Source organism: Urocitellus parryii, chromosome 6, assembly GCF_045843805.1.
Source record: "Urocitellus parryii isolate mUroPar1 chromosome 6, mUroPar1.hap1, whole genome shotgun sequence".
Lineage (NCBI taxonomy): Eukaryota > Metazoa > Chordata > Mammalia > Rodentia > Sciuridae > Urocitellus > Urocitellus parryii.
Genome location: NC_135536.1, coordinates 158,126,529 through 158,145,369, shown reverse-complemented (window position 1 = coordinate 158,145,369; position 18,841 = coordinate 158,126,529). Strand labels below are relative to the sequence as shown.

The 18,841-nt window shown below is 40.3% G+C and overlaps 1 protein-coding gene across 2 annotated transcripts in view; it reads left to right on the top strand.

Moving 5' to 3' along the window:
* Pcsk2 (proprotein convertase subtilisin/kexin type 2) overlaps positions 1–18,841 on the top strand; it is a 270,092-nt gene that overhangs the window by 129,639 nt on the left and 121,612 nt on the right. For both annotated transcript variants that reach the window (XM_077800021.1, XM_077800020.1), the window contains one exon: positions 18,299–18,412. In XM_077800021.1, coding sequence (XP_077656147.1) covers positions 18,299–18,412 — 114 coding nt within the window. The remainder of the gene's footprint in view (positions 1–18,298; positions 18,413–18,841) is intronic.

The window sequence follows — 18,841 nt, the reverse complement described above, 5'->3', positions numbered from 1 at the left end:
AAGAGTAGCCTGCATGCTATAAATAATCTTGAATGATAAGATGTGGCTGTGTGTTATACCCCAGCATATATCTTTCTCTCTCTCTCTCTTTCTCTCTCTCTCTCTCTCTCTCTCTCTCTCTCTCTCTCTCTCTCTCTCTCATATTTAGAATGTGGTATATTCTCGACAGTCTGTTAAACTGTTTTATAAACATTTATCTTTCATTACAATGAAATGGGGTGCCTACTTTAATCATTCCTATTTCACCATGAGAAAATAAAAGCACAGGAAGCTTAGAGATCTTGACAAAGGCCAACCAAACAGCAGATGATAGACCCACTACTGGGGCCTGTGCAGTCCATCTCCATAGACAAACATTCAAGTCTCCTTTATGCAGCACTCTGTTGCTGCATAAAGTCAGCTTTATATCATCAATATACCCAATAAGAACAAATGAGAGGAGGCAAAGTTTATTTTGGTTCACAGTTTCAGAGGTTCAGTCCATAGTCAGCCAATTCCATAACTCTGGGCCCAAAGTGAGGCAGAACATCAGGGCAGAAGAGCATGGAGGAGGAGAGCTGCTCAGTTCCTGACAGCCAGGAAGCAGAGAGAGAAAAGATCTTTGCTCACCAGGGAAAAACATAAACTCCAAAGGCATGTCCCCAGTGACCTACTCCTCCAGCCATACCCTACCTGCCTATAGGTACCACCCAGTTAATCCATTCAAATGGTTCATCCATCAATTAGTTTACAGTTTAACCACTTCACCTCTGAACAGTCTTGCATTATCTTGTACATGAACTTCTGGTGGAAACCTCATATTTAAACCATATCAATTATATAAAAAATACAGGCGTGACTGTTGTTCAATTTAGTACAGCTTTTTCATTCAGGAGACAGATGTGTTTGTTCACAAATTCCCAATGGTCACAACGATATCTGATACTTAATAAGCCCATTTAAGATGTTTGTGAAAAATGAATGAAATTAGGCAGTTTTCGTAACTTTGATTAACTCATAGAAGGCAACAGCATAACCACACATAGATGTCCTCCTGAGGGTGGTCTCTACTTTCACTCTCTGTCAGCCCTTAACCTCATCAGTTTTTGTCACTGTACCTGAAAATGCAAATTCATTCCACAAAGCAAAGAGCAACATGAATAGCCCCCCCCCCAAAAAAATTGTGTGAAAGAAAGAATTGGGTTTATATTACACCCTCATATGATAAGTAATTTAACAAAATCTCTATTAAATATTTTTTCTCCTCCCACCAAATCCCTATCATACTGCTTTTATTTGTCTATGTGCCTTCATGTTTTCCCACGTGGAAAGGTCCTCTAGAGTTAGAATTCAGCTATGGCCCCAATTAGCATATCCTTGATTTGCAAGCATACCACAGATTTGCAAGTATCTGGCCTTCCCCCAGCCCCTCAGAGAGCTGTTTAGTACCCACCCAGTGATAATAGAGCCTGTCCCATGGATATCTCACCAACCCGTTTCAAGAAGCTTATCAATATGTTAACCCAACAAGAATAAGTCTTTCCTGAGTGTGGGGTAAGAAGTCTTTTCTGCTAGAAAAATAAGGTTGTTTTTCATCATTATTCCAAGTCAAAGTAATTTATTGCAGTAAGGATCCAGATCCTCTCTGAACAAAATTGTGATGTATATGTTTGTCTGTTTCTGCTCCCATCCAATATTAGCAGATCTTTCTAATCTATCATGAAAGCTAAACCAATCCACATTTTATAATGCATATAAGAAAAAAATGTTTAAATGAGTAACCCTATCATTAAGATTTTGAAAAACATAAAAAAGAACAAAAATTAAAATTACCTATCTCCTTTTTTTCCTTATTTTTACATTAAAATTTAAAAAACTTTTAAAATAAATACCTTTTTCTCTTTTTTTTAATACCATTCTGTAAAGATAGCCAGTATTTGCCACCATGCTTCTGTTCCCAGGCTTTTTTTTTTTTTATTATCATGCGTATGTGTGCGCGCACACACACACACACACACACACACACACACAATTAGTGTGCCGGTATTTTTTTTTTAAACATTTTGTTTTAGTTGTAATTGGACACAATACCTTTATTTTATTTTTATGTGGTGCTCAGGATAGAACCCAGCACCCCACCCGTGCTAGGCGAGCGCCCTACCGCTGAGTCACTACCCCAGCCCCTAGTGTGCTGGTATATTTACCAAAAAAAATTCATCTGTGTAGCTTCTGTTTTCACCTAAAACACGATACGTATAACTATTTTAATTAGTACTGAATCATTTATTTTAATATCTGCTACTTTTCTTGAGAGCATTCCTCTATTAATGAACATGTAATTTCTTCCTTCTCTTTTTTAATATAGATATCAGTGCAATGAATATCCTTGTACCTATGGCTATATTTTTAAAAACAACATGTAAAATGTTCCTGTTTGGAATAAAGACATATCTCATATTTCAGTTGTAGAATGAATCATATAATTCCTCTTAGCATCCAGAATCTATCTACACAGTGAAGATTTGCTAAAAACTCAGAAGACCTTGAAATAAATATAGTTATACCCCATGAAAATAAAAACAAAACACACTCTAGGATGAAAGAGAATACGTTTTGCAGCAGGCTACACTGGTCATGTTCTTTTGGCCATGGCTGAAATGCAAGAGGGCAAAGGATGGGCAAGTATTCTTTTCCTAGCACAAGCCAAAGCAATTCACATGGCCAAACCCAGTATCACAGGAGTAGAGAAATACACTCCCTTCAGAATAAATACCACACCATAAATAGTATAATCTAACTGATTAAAGTTCTCAAACAGTCCTTGGGAGACCAGTTGAGTCACCACTTGTAATCCTGAGAAAACCCTCCATGTCTTAGTCTATTTTCTCTTGCTAATAAAATAATGCCATGGACTGGACTGGGTAAATTGAAAAGATTTATTTTTGCTCAGAGTTATGGCTCAAGGTTGAGATGGCATCATTAAATGATGGTGGCCTTTTGGCCAGTAGATTCCTAAGACCACACAGGGAACTGTATAGTAAGACAGGACACTAGAAAGAGACCTAGCCAAATTGGCTTTCATAATGGAATAATCCATACATGAGGGTGGAGCTCTAATCACCTCTTAAAGGATCCACCTGGTCCCACTTCTTAATGCCTCATCATGGGGATTAAGTTTCAATATGAGTTTCAGCAGGACAAAAAAAAAAAAATACTCAAACTATAGACTCCCATCCGAGAATCACCATTTGCAATCCATTACGGGAGCTGGGTTTTACACATTTCTGGGATATTAGATATGCATTTCTCAGATTTGTCATCATCTTTACTTCCTTCCTCTGGGATACAAAACTTGACAGTACCCTCCTGAAAGTGGACTCCATAACTGGACCAGCTCCAGAGTATTGTCTTGTCATATGTCTCAACGTCTGACCTTACCTTCCTCTGGGACCCTGTCTCTTCTAAAGCAGAAAGAATTTGAATTTGCTTTTTCAGTCACTGGTATTAACACTATTTTTACACATTAAACTTCTGGTCAGCTAAAATGCTGTCCTTTCATGAATGCATCTCTCCTTTTCTAATAGTTGTGCAACTGATTTTCTTAAAGCCTACAAATAGCATTTAATCAGTGCTGTCCAACTGTGTATAATTGATCTAAGCCAACAAGTTCAATCTCTTAGCAACCTTTTGGATGCTGATTCTGCATCCAGAGCTCGTGTATTGTTCCCTTGTTAGTGTCAGGCATCAGCTGTTGATTTAGAAGAAAGAAAGAAAGAAAGAAAGAAAGAAAGAAAGAAAGAAAGAAAGAAAGAAAGAAAGAAAGAAAGGAAGGAAGGAAGGAAGGAAGGAAGGAAGGAAGGAAGGAAGAGAGAGAGAGAGAAAGAGAGAGAGAGAGAGAGAGAGAGAGAGGGAGGGAGGGAGGGAGGGAGGGAGGGAAGGAAGGAAGGAAGGAAGGAAGGAAGGAAGGAAGGAAGGAAGGAAGGAAGGAGAGCTCTGATTATCTTTTCACCATTCAGTAAGGGTTCCTTTAGCAATACTTGTCCAACTACAGGTTATTCAATAATGTGCAACTTTGCTTCTTTCCCCAGAATACTTCTGGGTTCTCTGTCTCCATCAAATATCCCTCATCTCTGCACAGTACTTGGGAGACCAACTGAGTCGCCACATGGGGATTAAGTTTCAATATGAGTTTCAGCAGGACAATAAAATACTTGAACTATAGACTCCCATCTGAGGATCACCATTTGCAATCCACTACAGGAGCTAGGTTTTACACATTTCTGGGATACAGAACTTACTAATAATCAGCCTCACTTCTCAGTGTTGAATGTTAGTTCCCTTCCTGTATGTGGTTGGTAGAATAATGATGCCCCCACCCCAAAAGATGTCCATATCCTCATCCTTAGAACCTGTAAATATGTTGTATCACATGCAAGGGGGAATCAAGGTCAGAGGTGGAATTAAGGGTGCTAATAAACTGTCCTTTAAATGGGGAGATTATCCTGAATTTCCTGGATAGTCTCAAAGTAAACACCAGCATCCTTATAAGAGGAAGGCAAAAGAGAAAGTAAGGGTGATGCCATATAAGAAATATGACCCACTGTTGCTGTCTTGGAAGATAGAGAAAGAAAGCCATGTGCCCAGGAATTCAACTGAGAAAGGAAAGAGAACAGATCCCTGCCCTAGAACCTCCAGAAAGAACGCAACCGGCACCCTCATTGTAGACTTCTGATCTCCAGAACTCTAAGACAATAAAATTATGTTGTTTTAAGCCACTAAGTCTGTGACAATGTGTTACAACAGCCACAGAAAACTACCACACTGCAAAATAAAAATCCCTCCTCTTGGTATTCCTCTAAGGGCAGACCTAAGCATATGGATAGTTCAGTGCCTTACAGGGGTGCTCTTGCAAAGTCCATTCATTTTGCTCTTCATTTGTTCTGCATGGTCATGCTGGGGCTCATTAGCACTGAGTGCTCTGTGCATAAGCAGAAGTGTGTTAAGAATCAATAGCTCTGACCTTTATTCCTTGTTGGTGTTTTGTCATTCGTGGGTTGCTGGGCTTGACATATGAATTACTCTCCAGCTGCCCGGTGCTGGAGATGCACAGCCACCAGCCCCTAAATATTTCACACATACGCCAATTGCAGTCTCCATGCACATTTCTTTTCCACCCCGTCACCCTGGAACTGTTTCATTGGCAACTAATGAAATACCAATAGGAGGAAAGAATTGACAAGCCATTGCTGTTGACAAAGGGGCTGACCTTTGCAGATTAAAAATAGATGCCCTTGAGGAAGAAAGAACTAAGAAAGTGAATCTTCCCTCCTCTTTAACTCGTTAGTCCCATTGTCCTAATGGGGAAATCACACCACCTTCTGCATTTATTAGGTTAAGAAAGAGAGGCTGTGATTTTTCAAGATCCATTTGTATTTCCATAGCAGACAGCTTTTTTGTTCCCTATTGAAAACTTACGAAGAAACAATATTGTAACCTTCATTACAGTAAATAAATGGCAGGTGTTTCCCTACTGCTGAAGATATAAGGCAGCAGAATACAACAGTCACTAATATGGCATCATGTAAAAATGTGGATGTGTAACCGATGTGATTCTGCAATCTGTATTTGGGGTAAAAATGGGAGTTCATAACCCACTTGAATCTAATGTATGAAATATGATATGTCAAGAGCTTTGTAATGTTTTGAACAACCAATAAAAAAAAAGAAAAAAAAAAGAATGCACCTAGGGAAGCAAAGAACTTTGGGAGGGCTTTTTCCCAGTGCCTTCTCACTGCCTTTATCTTAATCCTTCCTTTTGGACAATCTAAGCCCTGGACCCTTTGATGTTAATGTCAGTAGCCCTTCCCCCTGACTTGCAGGAAAATAAGGTTTGCAAAATGTCCCTTTCCATAAACCCCTACCCCTTCCTTGCACCAATCTCTTCCACCACCACCACCACTGAGAAAAGCTATCTAATTAATAAGGTCACGTGCAAGTGTGGGTAAGTGAGAACACTGGGATGTGTCTTCCCTCCCAGGAGACTTGTTTTCCAAATCTTTTAAGTAGAGTCCTAATCAACTTGGATAATCAGTGCTTAAAATTAAAGCTTAACCCTTTGGGGCCAAAATTCAGTCTGTGTGCATGTGCTCAGGGGAGAATTTGGGTCACAGCGGACTTTCTTTGTGCCCCTCAAAAATCCACCATTTGAACCACTAGTCTCATCGTTGTCCCTGATGAAGGAAATGGATTTCACAGATACCTGGCTCATCCTAGTCATAACAGAAATATTTAATGTGCATTTCATAGTTCACAAGGAAGGAAGTTTATTTCTCCTGATCCTCATCAATTAGTCCATTAGGTCACAAATTTTCATCATCTCTACTCTGTGCATTAGGGTCAACAGACGTTCTATAAAGGGCCATAGAACAAGTATTTAGGCTATGATGACTACATTGTCTCAGTTCCAACAATTGAACTTTATCACACAGCATTAAAGCAGCCTCCATGATACATAAGCAAAGAGGATTAACAATGTTCCAACTGACTTTATTTACAAAAATGTAACAGGTTGATTGGTCAAATCCCGCTCTAGATGAAAAAAGCAATGTGTTTGATGTGACTCAGGAAATTTGAGGGACCTACCTCAGAGCATGCACAAACTAGAAGCAAATTATGCCAGGATCTGAACCCAGTACCCAGTTCTTTCTGAATCCAAAGCTAGTGCTTTTTCATTGCCCCACACTGAGTTTAAGGTGTTCTTAGCACTCAGGAAAGGCTTGGCCTTGGATCACATCAAACACCTCTCCACTCAGCCCCCCTTTTCACCACACACATTTGTGAGGCAGCCGTTGGGGCTGGGGTATCATAATTAGCCTGTAGCCATGGTGACAGAGTCAAGGTCACAGACCTGCCAGACCATGCCAAGGGAACTTGATGCTATTAGTTTTCTCAAATGAAGCCTGCCAGCCGTAAGATAATCTAATGAAACTGCAATACATCTTCAGTGGGATTTATCTTGCCTTCCAGAAGCACAAAGTGGGCCCTCCCTCTACAGAGAATGGGGACCAGACATCTCTGCCCAGCATCCTTCTTCTGGTTCATTTGCAGAACCGGGCTGGGCTGGGTGGTGCATGCTTGTCAGCCCAGCAGCTCGGGAGGCTAAGGCAGGAGGATCGAGAGTTCAAAGCCAGCCTCAGCAACTTAGCTAGTCCCTGAGTCCAAGACCAAGACCCTGTCTCAAAATAAAAATATAAAAATTTTAAAAAGGGATGGGGAGCTGGGGATTGGAGCAGTGGTGAAATGCCCCTAGGTTCAATCCCTGGTGCAAAAAAAAAAAAAAAAAAGAAAAGAAAAGAAAAAAGAAATGTGCACCAACATCATAATGAAGTCTCTGGGGTCATTCATTCCCAGCTGGGTGCCTTGAGAATCTTCTTTAAGCATCCTGTTGGCCTGACCTTACCTCTGTGCAGCCCCCACCCCCAACACCTCTGAGAGGTGGAGCATTCAGTAGGGTGGTCAGATGTGAGAATGCTGAATGGCCACAGCTGGAGTGGAAACGGGCACAGAGCTTTCTCCTCCTTCTTTCCCTTTTCCCTGCCCCCATCCTCCTTCTCCATCTCCTGCATTTGATCTTCCAGGGACTTTCTCCAGTAGGCTGAGTCTTTCTGCCCATCTGTGATGGGAAACAGAACCGTCCGCCTGGCTCAGCAGGCTCCCTTGAATGCTACACTGTGTGTGTAGCTGAAGCTACTAACATTATAGTGACTTAGCTTTGCTTTGCTTCCTTTCTTTATTAACCTCTCAGGAGACTTTCATGAAGAAAACCATGTCATTTCGGCCAAGGACGACACATAAGTGCTTCTGGCTTCTCTGGAAAATTGTCCTCTGCAGCACACCCTGGTCTAGCCAGCCCTTCCTCAACATCTGGCATAGCACCTACTATTTTTTAATACTTTTTAATTGCCTAATCCGACTCCTAACCTTCCTCCACTGCCTGTCAACAGGAGCAAGAGAGGGTTCAAGTTAAAGCTAAAGCACAATTCCAACCACAAGTTCCAGCAAACGTGGGAGCTGGGGGTTTTACCCGCTAGTGGCATTTCCAATGGTTCCCTTTTCACTTTGCTCCACGGGAAGCATCTTTGGCTCCTTCCCTCACTGCATTGATTTATCTCATGGTACACCTTGTATACAGAGCTTTAGATGATAGATAGCAATTTGTTAATATCTTGTCACTGAGATGCAGCGACTGGAACCGTGGTCTGAGGCACACAGCCATATCCTCTCTCCTCAATTGATCGTTGTCATCCTTGCAAGATGGGCAAACCTCTCTAAATGAGAGCAATCAATACTGTGTATTCAGCCATAATTGTGGCTTAACTCGGTGTTCTTTGAAAAGTTAAGCCGGGTGATTTGCCCGTAATTGGGGTTTTAAAAGAGTCATACCTGCCTGCTCAAGAAGGAAATTAAGCAGCCAGACTCCCTGACTGCTGGCCACCTGCTCCCCCCTTTCCTGTGTTTGACCTCTCCAGATCAGATCTTCCCTCTCCCGACCCCTTTCTCTGAAGTCTCTATTTGGATCCTGACATCCAAGGCCAGCAGTTACTGGCAAAGGCGATGAACTAGAATGTCTGAGCCTAAGAGTAGCCTCCTTCCCCCATCATCCCCATTGTGACTTTAGGGGATTCCTTGTTTTGATAAATCATGTTCAGTTCATCGGTTCAAACAAGGAAATTACACACGGCCTTGGAAAGGCAATTCAGAAAGAGGTGAAGACCCAAGACCTGAACCCCAGTGCAAACCGGGCACTTTGGAGTGATAATGATGCCCCCGCATAGCTTCCTCCACTATGGCGGACAAAAATTCCCTCTGGAGGGGAATACAAATAGTGAAAAAAGCTGGGGTGGGGAGGGAGGGGGTCAGGAAATTCTGTGTACTTTCCTCTTGATTTTTCTTGTGAACCCCAAACATAATCCAGACTATAACAAGTATGAAGCATGACTCTTCTCTTAACAAGCTGTGTGACTCTTACCCACCCGTTTAATGGCTTCAATCCTAACCTCTCAGGAGGTGGTGAACAATGACAGAGATGATGTACACAAAGTACTTAGAGTCCTGCTCAGCAAACAGGACATACTGTAGTTCTTATTAAGGTTCATCCTCATTTTACAGGTGAATACTCTGAGGCTTAAAGGGGGTTCACTGGCTTTTTCAAGTTCTCACAGGAGAAGAGGCAGGTACTGCAGGGCCTGTGACCCATGTCTGCCCATCCAGGACCATGTTCTCACCCACGAAGCTAAGTTGCCTGCTTTTCCACAGCACTTTATATTATGTTAAAGTCCAGATTGTACCCAGAAGTTATGTTCTCCTTTCCATGAGATGAATGATACTCAAGACTCTTCATTCAGTTCTCCCAATTTCTCAGGGTTTGAAACAAAAGTCTCCCCACCTCATACACACACACACACACACACACACACACACACGCCTATGGCACCTCCTGAGAAGAAAAGCAGACCCTCCGCTGTCTACTCCTACCTCTATGAGCACACACCAGAAATTATTCAGATCCTCTCTGTTATGGTTTGGAGATGAGGTGTCCCCAAAAGCTCCTGTGTCAATGCAGGAATATTCAGAAATGAAATTATGAGATTGTGAGAGCTATAACTTAATCAATCTGTCCATCCTACTTTGAATGGATGGTAACGGTAGGGAGGTGGGGTGTGGCTGGAGGAGATGGGTCACTGGGAACATGGCCTGGAAGGATGCATTTCCTCTGTGGACCCTTCCCCTTTCTCTCTCCCCTTCTGGAAGACCATCATGAGCAGCTTCCATCCACCAGGCCCTTCAGCCATGATGCTGTGCCACACTTTGAGCTCAGAGTGGTGGAGTCAGCTGACCATGGAGTGAACCTCTGAAACCAAGAGCCAACATTAACTTTTCCTCCTCTAAGTTGTTCTTGTCAGATATTTTGATCACAGCAATGAAATGCTAACCTATTCTCTGTCCCCAAGGAGACAGAGAGGCAACAAGGGCAAGGATGAGGCAGAGGAGCCTTCTAACATCAGCCTTCATCCTTCATCCCATATTCGAATAACCCTTAGGAGGTGCTCAAGCCCACCCCAGGGCGTTCTAGCTACAGTGTCAGGTAACATGCTTTCCAGCATTCCTGTTTTTCTTTTGTCTTAATCTATTTAATCTATTGGGGAGCGGGGAAATCCTCAGACCATAATAAGGGCTAAGTAACTGCAGTACAAATTAAGAGATTTTTCACTTAAAAAAAATATCCATGTTTAGGGAGAATTTTGCAATGTTCCTGAAACTCATCCCATCCCCATCCCCAGTTCTGCATCACCACTACCACCACTTGTGGGGTGAGGACAGGGAGACTGCTTTCTTGAGCGAAAAGAATATATTTGCTTATGGATCTGAGAGCAGTCTTTTGATGAAGATGCTCTCTGTCCCTTGCACTCCTCTATGGCTTGATTTGATTTCAGTTCTCTATCTGTATTGTGTTCATTGTGTTCAGAGAGAGGATAGGAGCCCCAGCACACTGGTCTGCAGCCCTGGCTGCCCGTTGGAACCACCTGGAAAGTAACAACTGAGGCCAAAGCCTCCCTCCCTCCAGCAATCCTCATGGGGATTTGGCCTGAGCATCAGGATTTTATCAACTTCCCAGGGGATTGTGCTGTGCACCCAAGCTGGGGACCTCTGCTTCACAGACAAAGGCACAGCTGAATGTCACAGAACCAGAGGAGCTTGCCTCAACCCAAAATGGAAAACACCATCTCCCAGAAGCTCTTAAAAGAACAAGTTCCTTAGCAGTTCCCAGGCTACTGGATCCCAACCGCCACATTAGCAGGTCTTAGGTCCAAATATTTCTCAAGTTCCTCATACTCTCACACTTTGTTGGTGAGCATGTAATTTGGTACAAAATTTCTGAAGGGCACTTGGCAACAATCGCCTTATAAAAATTTAAAATCACGTATTCATTGACCCAGTAATCCTACCGCTTAAGACTTATTCTGACATGCTTGAAAAATGTCACCACAGTGTGTGCATATGTGTGTGAAAAAATGTTCACTGCAACCCTATGCAAAGCTGCAAACTAGCAAGAAAATATGCAATCAACCAGCATGTCCTTCAATGGGTGACAAGATAATTGAATTTGCTTATGTAATGAATAATATGCAGCTGTTTAAAGGAATGAGAAAAAAATTAGAAAGCTATTCAGTGGTTTTGTTATTTCAACATGCAATAGTTTCCCAGAGTGTTAATCATCAAATAGTATTCCTTCAATGCTAAGGAAAAACTAAAATTTCAGTAAACTTCACAGATATCTTAGTCATACTTTGACAGTATTTTTTTAAAACTTTGCTTTGTTTTTAACTTGCTTTGTTTTACCATTAAAACAAAACCCACCATCCATTATCAATTCCACAATGTATGTCTTATGCATGCATCTTGCCACTGCTCTCAGCAAATGGCAAGAGTGATAGAATGGTCATTGTTTGGGCTCCTGCAGCAAATACAGAATGGGAGATGACCACTTGAAAAAAAAAATCCTGGAGAAAATCATCAAGATGAGCTGGATTACAAATGCACTTGTTAGCCCAAAGAACAATCTTGTTTAGGAAGGCACAGTTAGGGATGATTTGACTTAGACTCTGACTGTGAAGGAGGTTTGTGGACATGGCAACTAATTTATTTGGCTCACATTTTTATTTTTTCCTTTGTTTGCAAAAGTTACATATGGTTAAAGAAATCTTTGTCCAAATAAAACTATAAGAAACTATAAGAGCACTTAAATACAAAATAAAATTTACAAATGAGAAGGAAGTATAATATAGTTTAATTCTCTTCATGATTATATTCGTTTCCTAGCCCGATGTAACAAATTACCACAAACTGGGGGGCTTAGCATAACAGAAATCCATTCTCTCAATGTTCTGGAGGCCAGAAGTCTGAAATAAGGTGTTGGTGGGACCATGCCATCTGAAGTTTCAAGGAGTGGATTTTTTCATTGCTTCCCCCATTTTCCAGTAGCCCCAGATGTTCCTTGGCTTATAATAGCATAACTCCAATCTCTGCCTTCTCATGACTTCCCTTGGACACATGCTCCTGGTATCTCTCTACTCTCCTATTATATCAGTGTCCACCATGTTGGATTGAGGACCAATGCTAATATGACCTTATCTTCACTAATTATATCAACAATGAACCTCTTCCCAAATAGGGTCATTCTTGGGTACAGAAACAAGGAAATTTTAAACAAGATTAAAAGAAAAGTGGTGACAGTTTTCATTCAGGTATAGCACAGATTTGCAAATTGGGAGACACACGTTCTGGAAAAAAGACTGGGTTTTTGAAGAGGATGAAGGGAAACAATGGGGCAAGATGAAGTAACTTGTGTTGAACAATTTCCAATTGGCCCTATCAGTTACATGAGTTATTCAGAATAAATTTAGATTTGCACTGTGGGTCTATTCATACATTAAGCTATACAAGGTAAGTGGCTGAGGGCTAAAATGATGGGTTACCAGGAAACAAGTCTTTTGGAATAGTCAGTAAGTCAGCAGTTCTGTGGTTGGAAGCTGTTGGGAATCTATGGTAAGCACATTCTTTCCAGAGAGCATTATTTATCTGGAAGTTAAAGAGCGAGGGATTTTTATCTGTGCAACAAACAGCAGCTTGCCAATTGTGATCTCTAAGGTTCACAGAGAAATTTTGTTTCCTCTTGGCCAAAGTGCAGCCATCATAATTGTTATTTCTACAGGTATTGGAGGTTAGGACCTCAATATATCTTTTAGGAACCTAGTGTCAACCCAAAACAATGGTCAATCAATGAATTCTTACTGGTACAGAAAGTAATAGTTAGAGACAATTAATGCTACTGTGAACACATCAGAAACAAAACTGAAGTTCAGACTAAAGCAGAAAGCATCTATTTTGGTCTCTTTTAAAGAACTGCAATACTGCAGACAACAGGGTCCCAAAGAAACTGGATTGGGATGTGAAGGAGGGAGAAGGTGGCCAGAGTGTAAAAAAGCAAAACCCATGACCATAAAAGGCAATGATCAATTTATGTGTCCAAACATTCAGTAGTTACTGCTACTGAGCATATCATTACTCACATGTGCGCCAAGAGCAAACGAGGGTCCAGGATACCATGGCTCCTATGGTGTGGTCCAGTTAAAAAAAAAAATATTCTATTGTTCATGTGCATGGACCTGACTCCCTATATGGCTCCTCAGCTCTATTCTGGTGGCTATGAACCAAAGTGCAGCCATTTTATGATCTCAGTTCACAGCATCATGGATTAATAAATTTTAATATTTTGGGCAACATTAATAAGTAGTTTTGTGTTTTTTATTTCTTTTCTTACACTTACTTCAAGCAAAATGTTTCATCAGCCCCTTTGGAGACAGGTGTCACCCTTGGTCCCCCTTCTCCTAGCCCCTCCTTACCCAGAACACTCAATGCTAATTAACAGCTGTTTAATTATCAGCCCAGCAGGAAAGTGATCATGGCCCAGGTCCTGGGAAAGTCGTACCCTCCTTTAAGCTGTCCCAGATACTGGAAGGTTGACTGTTGCGTGCCCTTAGGGAAAAGCAATGCGGCTTAGTAGAAAGTTGGTAACATCTAGAATCCGTCAACCTCAGGGATTCTGCCATGTTTTTGAACTGTTGGACAATAGTTTCTGAGTCTCCATTCCCTCAAGTGTAATAATACTCACCCCACAGGTCTGTTGGGAAGATAATGGTAATGAAAGTGCCTTGCTAACTATAAAACAGTCTGCAAATGTGGGGGATATTTTCTGCTCTGTCTTGGTGTGGTCCATAACTAGCATATTGCCGACACACACAAAACATCTGTTGACTAAGAAATTCCAGATATGGAGCACTGGAAGGGGCCCAGGCAGATAGGATGGCTTGAGTTACATTGGTCACATAAACCAAACTAAGATTTCAAAGTTGAACCAGAATTGTGTACTATCCATCTGTTCATTTCCAACAAAAATAATACCGGGTAATAAGCACTCCTGCTCTTCCATATTTTTCATTATTTTTTTATTTGTACTCATATTTATGTTAATGATGCAGTTTGCAGAAGTATTCTGAGACTAAATACTGCAGTGAAAGGTACGTTATTTTTTCAGAAAGGGAAGAAGCTCTAATTAAGCTGTGTGTGCATCATTGGAATCACATCTAAATGGCAGTAACAGACATCAGACATGAAAGGTTAAAATTGAGAAAGAAGAGAAAATAAGTCAGGGGAATTTTAGTTATCATGCTAGGAACATGGTTTAGACACTAAAAAATACTTCTGGGCACTTCTCTGATGGTATAAGAGCTTCACCAGACACAGAATTGTAACACTGAAATCTTCCCCATATGTCTTTAAAAATAGTTTATAACCACATCTCTGTTCATAATAATTTCAATCGTAATAGGAAACAATCCAACTGACCATAAGAAAGAAATAGTTGGACAAATTATAGTATAAGTCTCTTTGGGTGTATAGAAATCAAAATATGATGACTATATAGTAGAACATTAAAATTCATGCGGTAAGATACACAGTAAATAAAGAATACACAGTTTTATCTATAGTATGATTATGATTACGTATTAATGTGAATTAGGATTAAATTAGAACCCAGAGGGCTGGGGATGTGGCTCAAGTGGTAGCGCGCTCGCCTGGCATGCGTTTGGCCCGGTTTGATCCTCAGCACCACATATAAATATGTTGTGTCCGCTGAAAACTAAAAAATAAATATTTAAAAAAATTCTCTCTCTCTCTCTCTCTCTCTCTCTCTCTCTCTCTCTCTCTCTCTCCTCTCTCTATCTTAAAAAAAAGAAATTAAAAAAATTAGAACCCAGAAAAATAAAAATAATAGGGTTGCATGGTATCATAAAAAGTGTTCTCCAGTTATTTGTATGCAAAATATGAAAAATATATATTTATAAAGGTGTTCATCTCTTTTGAAATATAACCATGATCTTCACTGAGGACAGAAAGATAAATTAATAGACTTAGAAAACCTTTTCCAGTGTCATAATTTCTAAGTTCCTGAGCTGCAAGGTGGTATCCAGAGACTGCAGCATTCCAAAGCATGACTGATTTCCATTAAAATCTCATTTATGAAATTAAAAAATTAATTTTATGAAAATGAACTAAAGTAATCTTTTCATTAGAGGACACTTGGTCTAATTGAGTTTGGAATGATTGTAATAGAACATTCCTGCACTGATATTTAAAAAGATGAAATCTGGTGCAAGTCTTTCTGTTCTTGGGCATCTGGGAAACAACATATAGATGAGATTTTTCAAATTTCTACACTGATGCTCTTGTTTCCTGAAAATCCTGGCAAGGAAAGGTGCTATCTCAGGGAAATGACTCATGGCAATGAATCCAATATAAGGAGAATACCTCAATGGAAGCTAGCCAGTCTCCCTTTAATGAGTAGAGCCAACAAAGCCCTCACTGTGGAACCCACAAAGGAAGATGCCATGACTGAATTCAGGCTCCTTCCTTCCCAAACTAAAGGAACACTCTTGTTTAAATACTTGCTTCCACAGTAAAAGAAGGTTTCAGGAGATGCATGCTGTAATTATCTTTCCAGATTGAAATCTATGCATTTATTTAGGCATTTCAAATGTCCTACATTAATGTATATGCACATGCACACACATACGTATTCTGTGGCAGCTATGAGAATATGCTCTGCAGACCTCTGGCTTCAGGGAGAAGAACTGACCAAGGACTCCAACTGCTGCACTCTGAAATCTATCACTTCCCATAGCTGCTCCTGGCCAGTTACTGAGCCAGGAAAGGATACTAAGGCAGGCCCATCCCTCAGAGACCCAGCATTCCTCTAACAGTCAAATTAGAATCTTCTGCAGTCTTGTCAAAGTTTCCTTAGGTGGCAAAGTTTCCTTAACTATAGTCAAGGATATAGTTAAACAACTGTTCACTCTTTCCTTTTCTTGGGGTCATACTTACAACAAAGTTTCTTATCTTTTCTCTCCTAATTAAATTCTTCTACATTTCATTCCATCTTGGCATCTGCTTCTTTTTTTTTTTCAATTTGGAAAGTTTTATAAGATAATACTTAGAACAGTACATGAAGGATATTATCATTTGGGGAGATAAAAAGAACAAATAATTACTTCTTTTTTATTTTTTTTATTGTTGGTTGTTCAAAACATTACATAGTTCTTGATATATCATATTTCACTGCTTCTTAATGGTGGTGATGTTGATGGTAGTATATGTATGTATGTAATTTTTCTTTTTTTTTTTTTTTTTGGTACCAGGGATTGAACTCAGGGGAACTCAACTACATCCCCAGCCCCTATTTTGTATTTTATTTAAGAGAAAAGGTCTCATTGAGTTGCTTAGCACCTCACTTTTGCTGAAGCTGGCTTTGAACTCATTATCCTCCTGCCTCAGCCTCCCGAGCATCTGAGATTACAGGCCACCACGCCCAGTTCATATGTGTAACTTATATACATGATTTTTATATATTTATAAGTACATATACATATATGCATATTTGAATCAGAATTGGTCTTCATTTGATGGACATGACTTTATCTGCTCTACACATTATAAAACTACCCACCCAAACATTTTTAAAATTATTTCACTATTTCTTTGGAGGGAATTTTTTTAAAGCCATGCCACTGTGAATGTCTCTTTTGGAAATAATCCAAGAACTTACAGAGCCAATGTCACACGTAACACTCTTTTCTTACATGTAGAGAATTTCTGACAGAATTTTTCTAGGAAAAAAAAAATGTACCCAGGACTTCATGGGTAGGTGTGCAAATCGAAAGAGTGAGGAACTCATCTTCCCCAAGTTCTTCTACAGTCCAGGGCAATACTGGAGGGAAGAGTTTTTGTTTTTAATATTTTTATTGGTGCACATTAAATCATACAGAATAGTGGGCTTCATGACGCCATATTTTTATAGGCATGTAACATAATTTGATCAATTTCATTCCACAATACCCCCAGCCACAAGGGATCTCTTTATTCTTCTCTTCTAACCATCACTCTTGACTTGGCCCCTGCGGCCTCACTCTCATCCCATATCAGTTAGGGTTATTGACTGCATGTAGAAGATATCAGGGACTCACAATCAATGGGCAGCTGAAGAATCAGTCTTGGAAGAGTTTTGGGGTGGGGCTGCGAAAACTATAATCAGGATCCTTTTACAGGTAAAGTCTGGTGAGTGAACCTCTGGAATAAGTGGACTCCCAGGGCTCCTTGCCCTTGCATCACTTTCTGAAAATTCAGAGAGAGAGAGAGAGAGAGAGAGAGAGAGAGAGAGAGAGAGAGAGAAAGCCATGAATGACTTGTGAGACTTAGGGAGTTCTCAGTGTCTTTAGAGTAGTCAGATGCCTAGAATTTTACTCCCACCAATACTAATGGATTTGAGGAAGTCCCCTCAATTACTCTGGGGATAGCTAGGAAAATGAATGTGTACCACAAATTATAATAAAAATAATAATAAATATCCAGCACACACTTTCATACTGGTGCCTACTCCTTGTGTCATAGATGGTCACACTGGCCACAACTATTGAATGATAAAGTAGTGAATGCCTAAATGAGAGTTTCCTGATTCGGACAAAGCTTCACCATGGCCAGGAGCCTGCTTGAACCAACTCAGCTCCTAAATTTAATTTCCATTCATGACCTTGGGGTTCTATCTGACTGTCCAAAAATGAAATGTCAATACAAGGACAGCAGCACCATGCATGAATTTACTTTCAAAGGTCTCTTACTTACCTTCTAGAACTCTGCTGTTCTGGCTCTCCAACAGGTAGGTTTTCTTTTGTTTAGTTTTGAGGTTTTGATTTTTTTTTTCCTTTTGACTGACTCCCAAGTGTGATAAACAGTACCATCAACAAACGCAAAGGCTAGGAAGCCCTCCAGAAATGTGAGTGGTGCAGTTCCCAATCTCTGCCTCCCTGAATCCACATCAATCTCCTTTCCTTAAGAGATATATTCTGTTGTTTTCTTTTATTTCACTTAGTGACCCTTACCTCTTTATCTTCCTTGAGAATACTTTTCTCCATCTAATTCTAATCTTAAGATACTCCACTTTGAGACCATCACCAAGGCCTGTTTGTTCAGTGCAACCACAAGTAAATGCTCTTGGGAAATAATCGTGAAGTGAGAGTTACATGAGGTGAACTTCCTTTTGCTGAGGAAAGATTTTTTTTAAAGTCATTTACAAATGAAAATTGAATCCATGGGAATGAATTCCAGAAAAGGGTGTTTGGGTAATTTATCAGCATTGTCATTCCAGGTAAAGATGGCCTTGCAACAGGAAGGATTTGACCGAAAAAAGCGAGGATACAGAGACATCAACGATATTGACATCAACATGAATGATCCTCTTTTTACAAAGCAGTGGTATCTGGTAAGGGTCTCTCTTGTTGAAATTCTGCATAAAAGATATATTTCTATTTCCTCATTATCCAGTGGGATCTTACCAGCATCTGGTGCAATGCATTATTTTCTCTCACTGCTAGGCATCTCATCCCCTAATCTGCTTTCTTCCTGAACTGCTAAGTAGCAATGATCTTCTAAGGTCAAAGCTACTCCCAACAGCTGAGCATATTCTTCCAGATGCCAAAAAAAAAGGACACCCTTATGTGAATCAAGACTTGCCAAAATATATACCAGTCAAATCTAAAGTGTGGGAAGAATAATCCAGGGATCTCAATAGGTAAAGTAATGAGAGGACACAACAAAGTCACTGGCAAAAGGTAAAGAACCTGGTGACTTCACAAGGGGTGAACAATACAGCCCAGAGACTAATGTAGCAAAACAGCATCTCTTAGTGCTT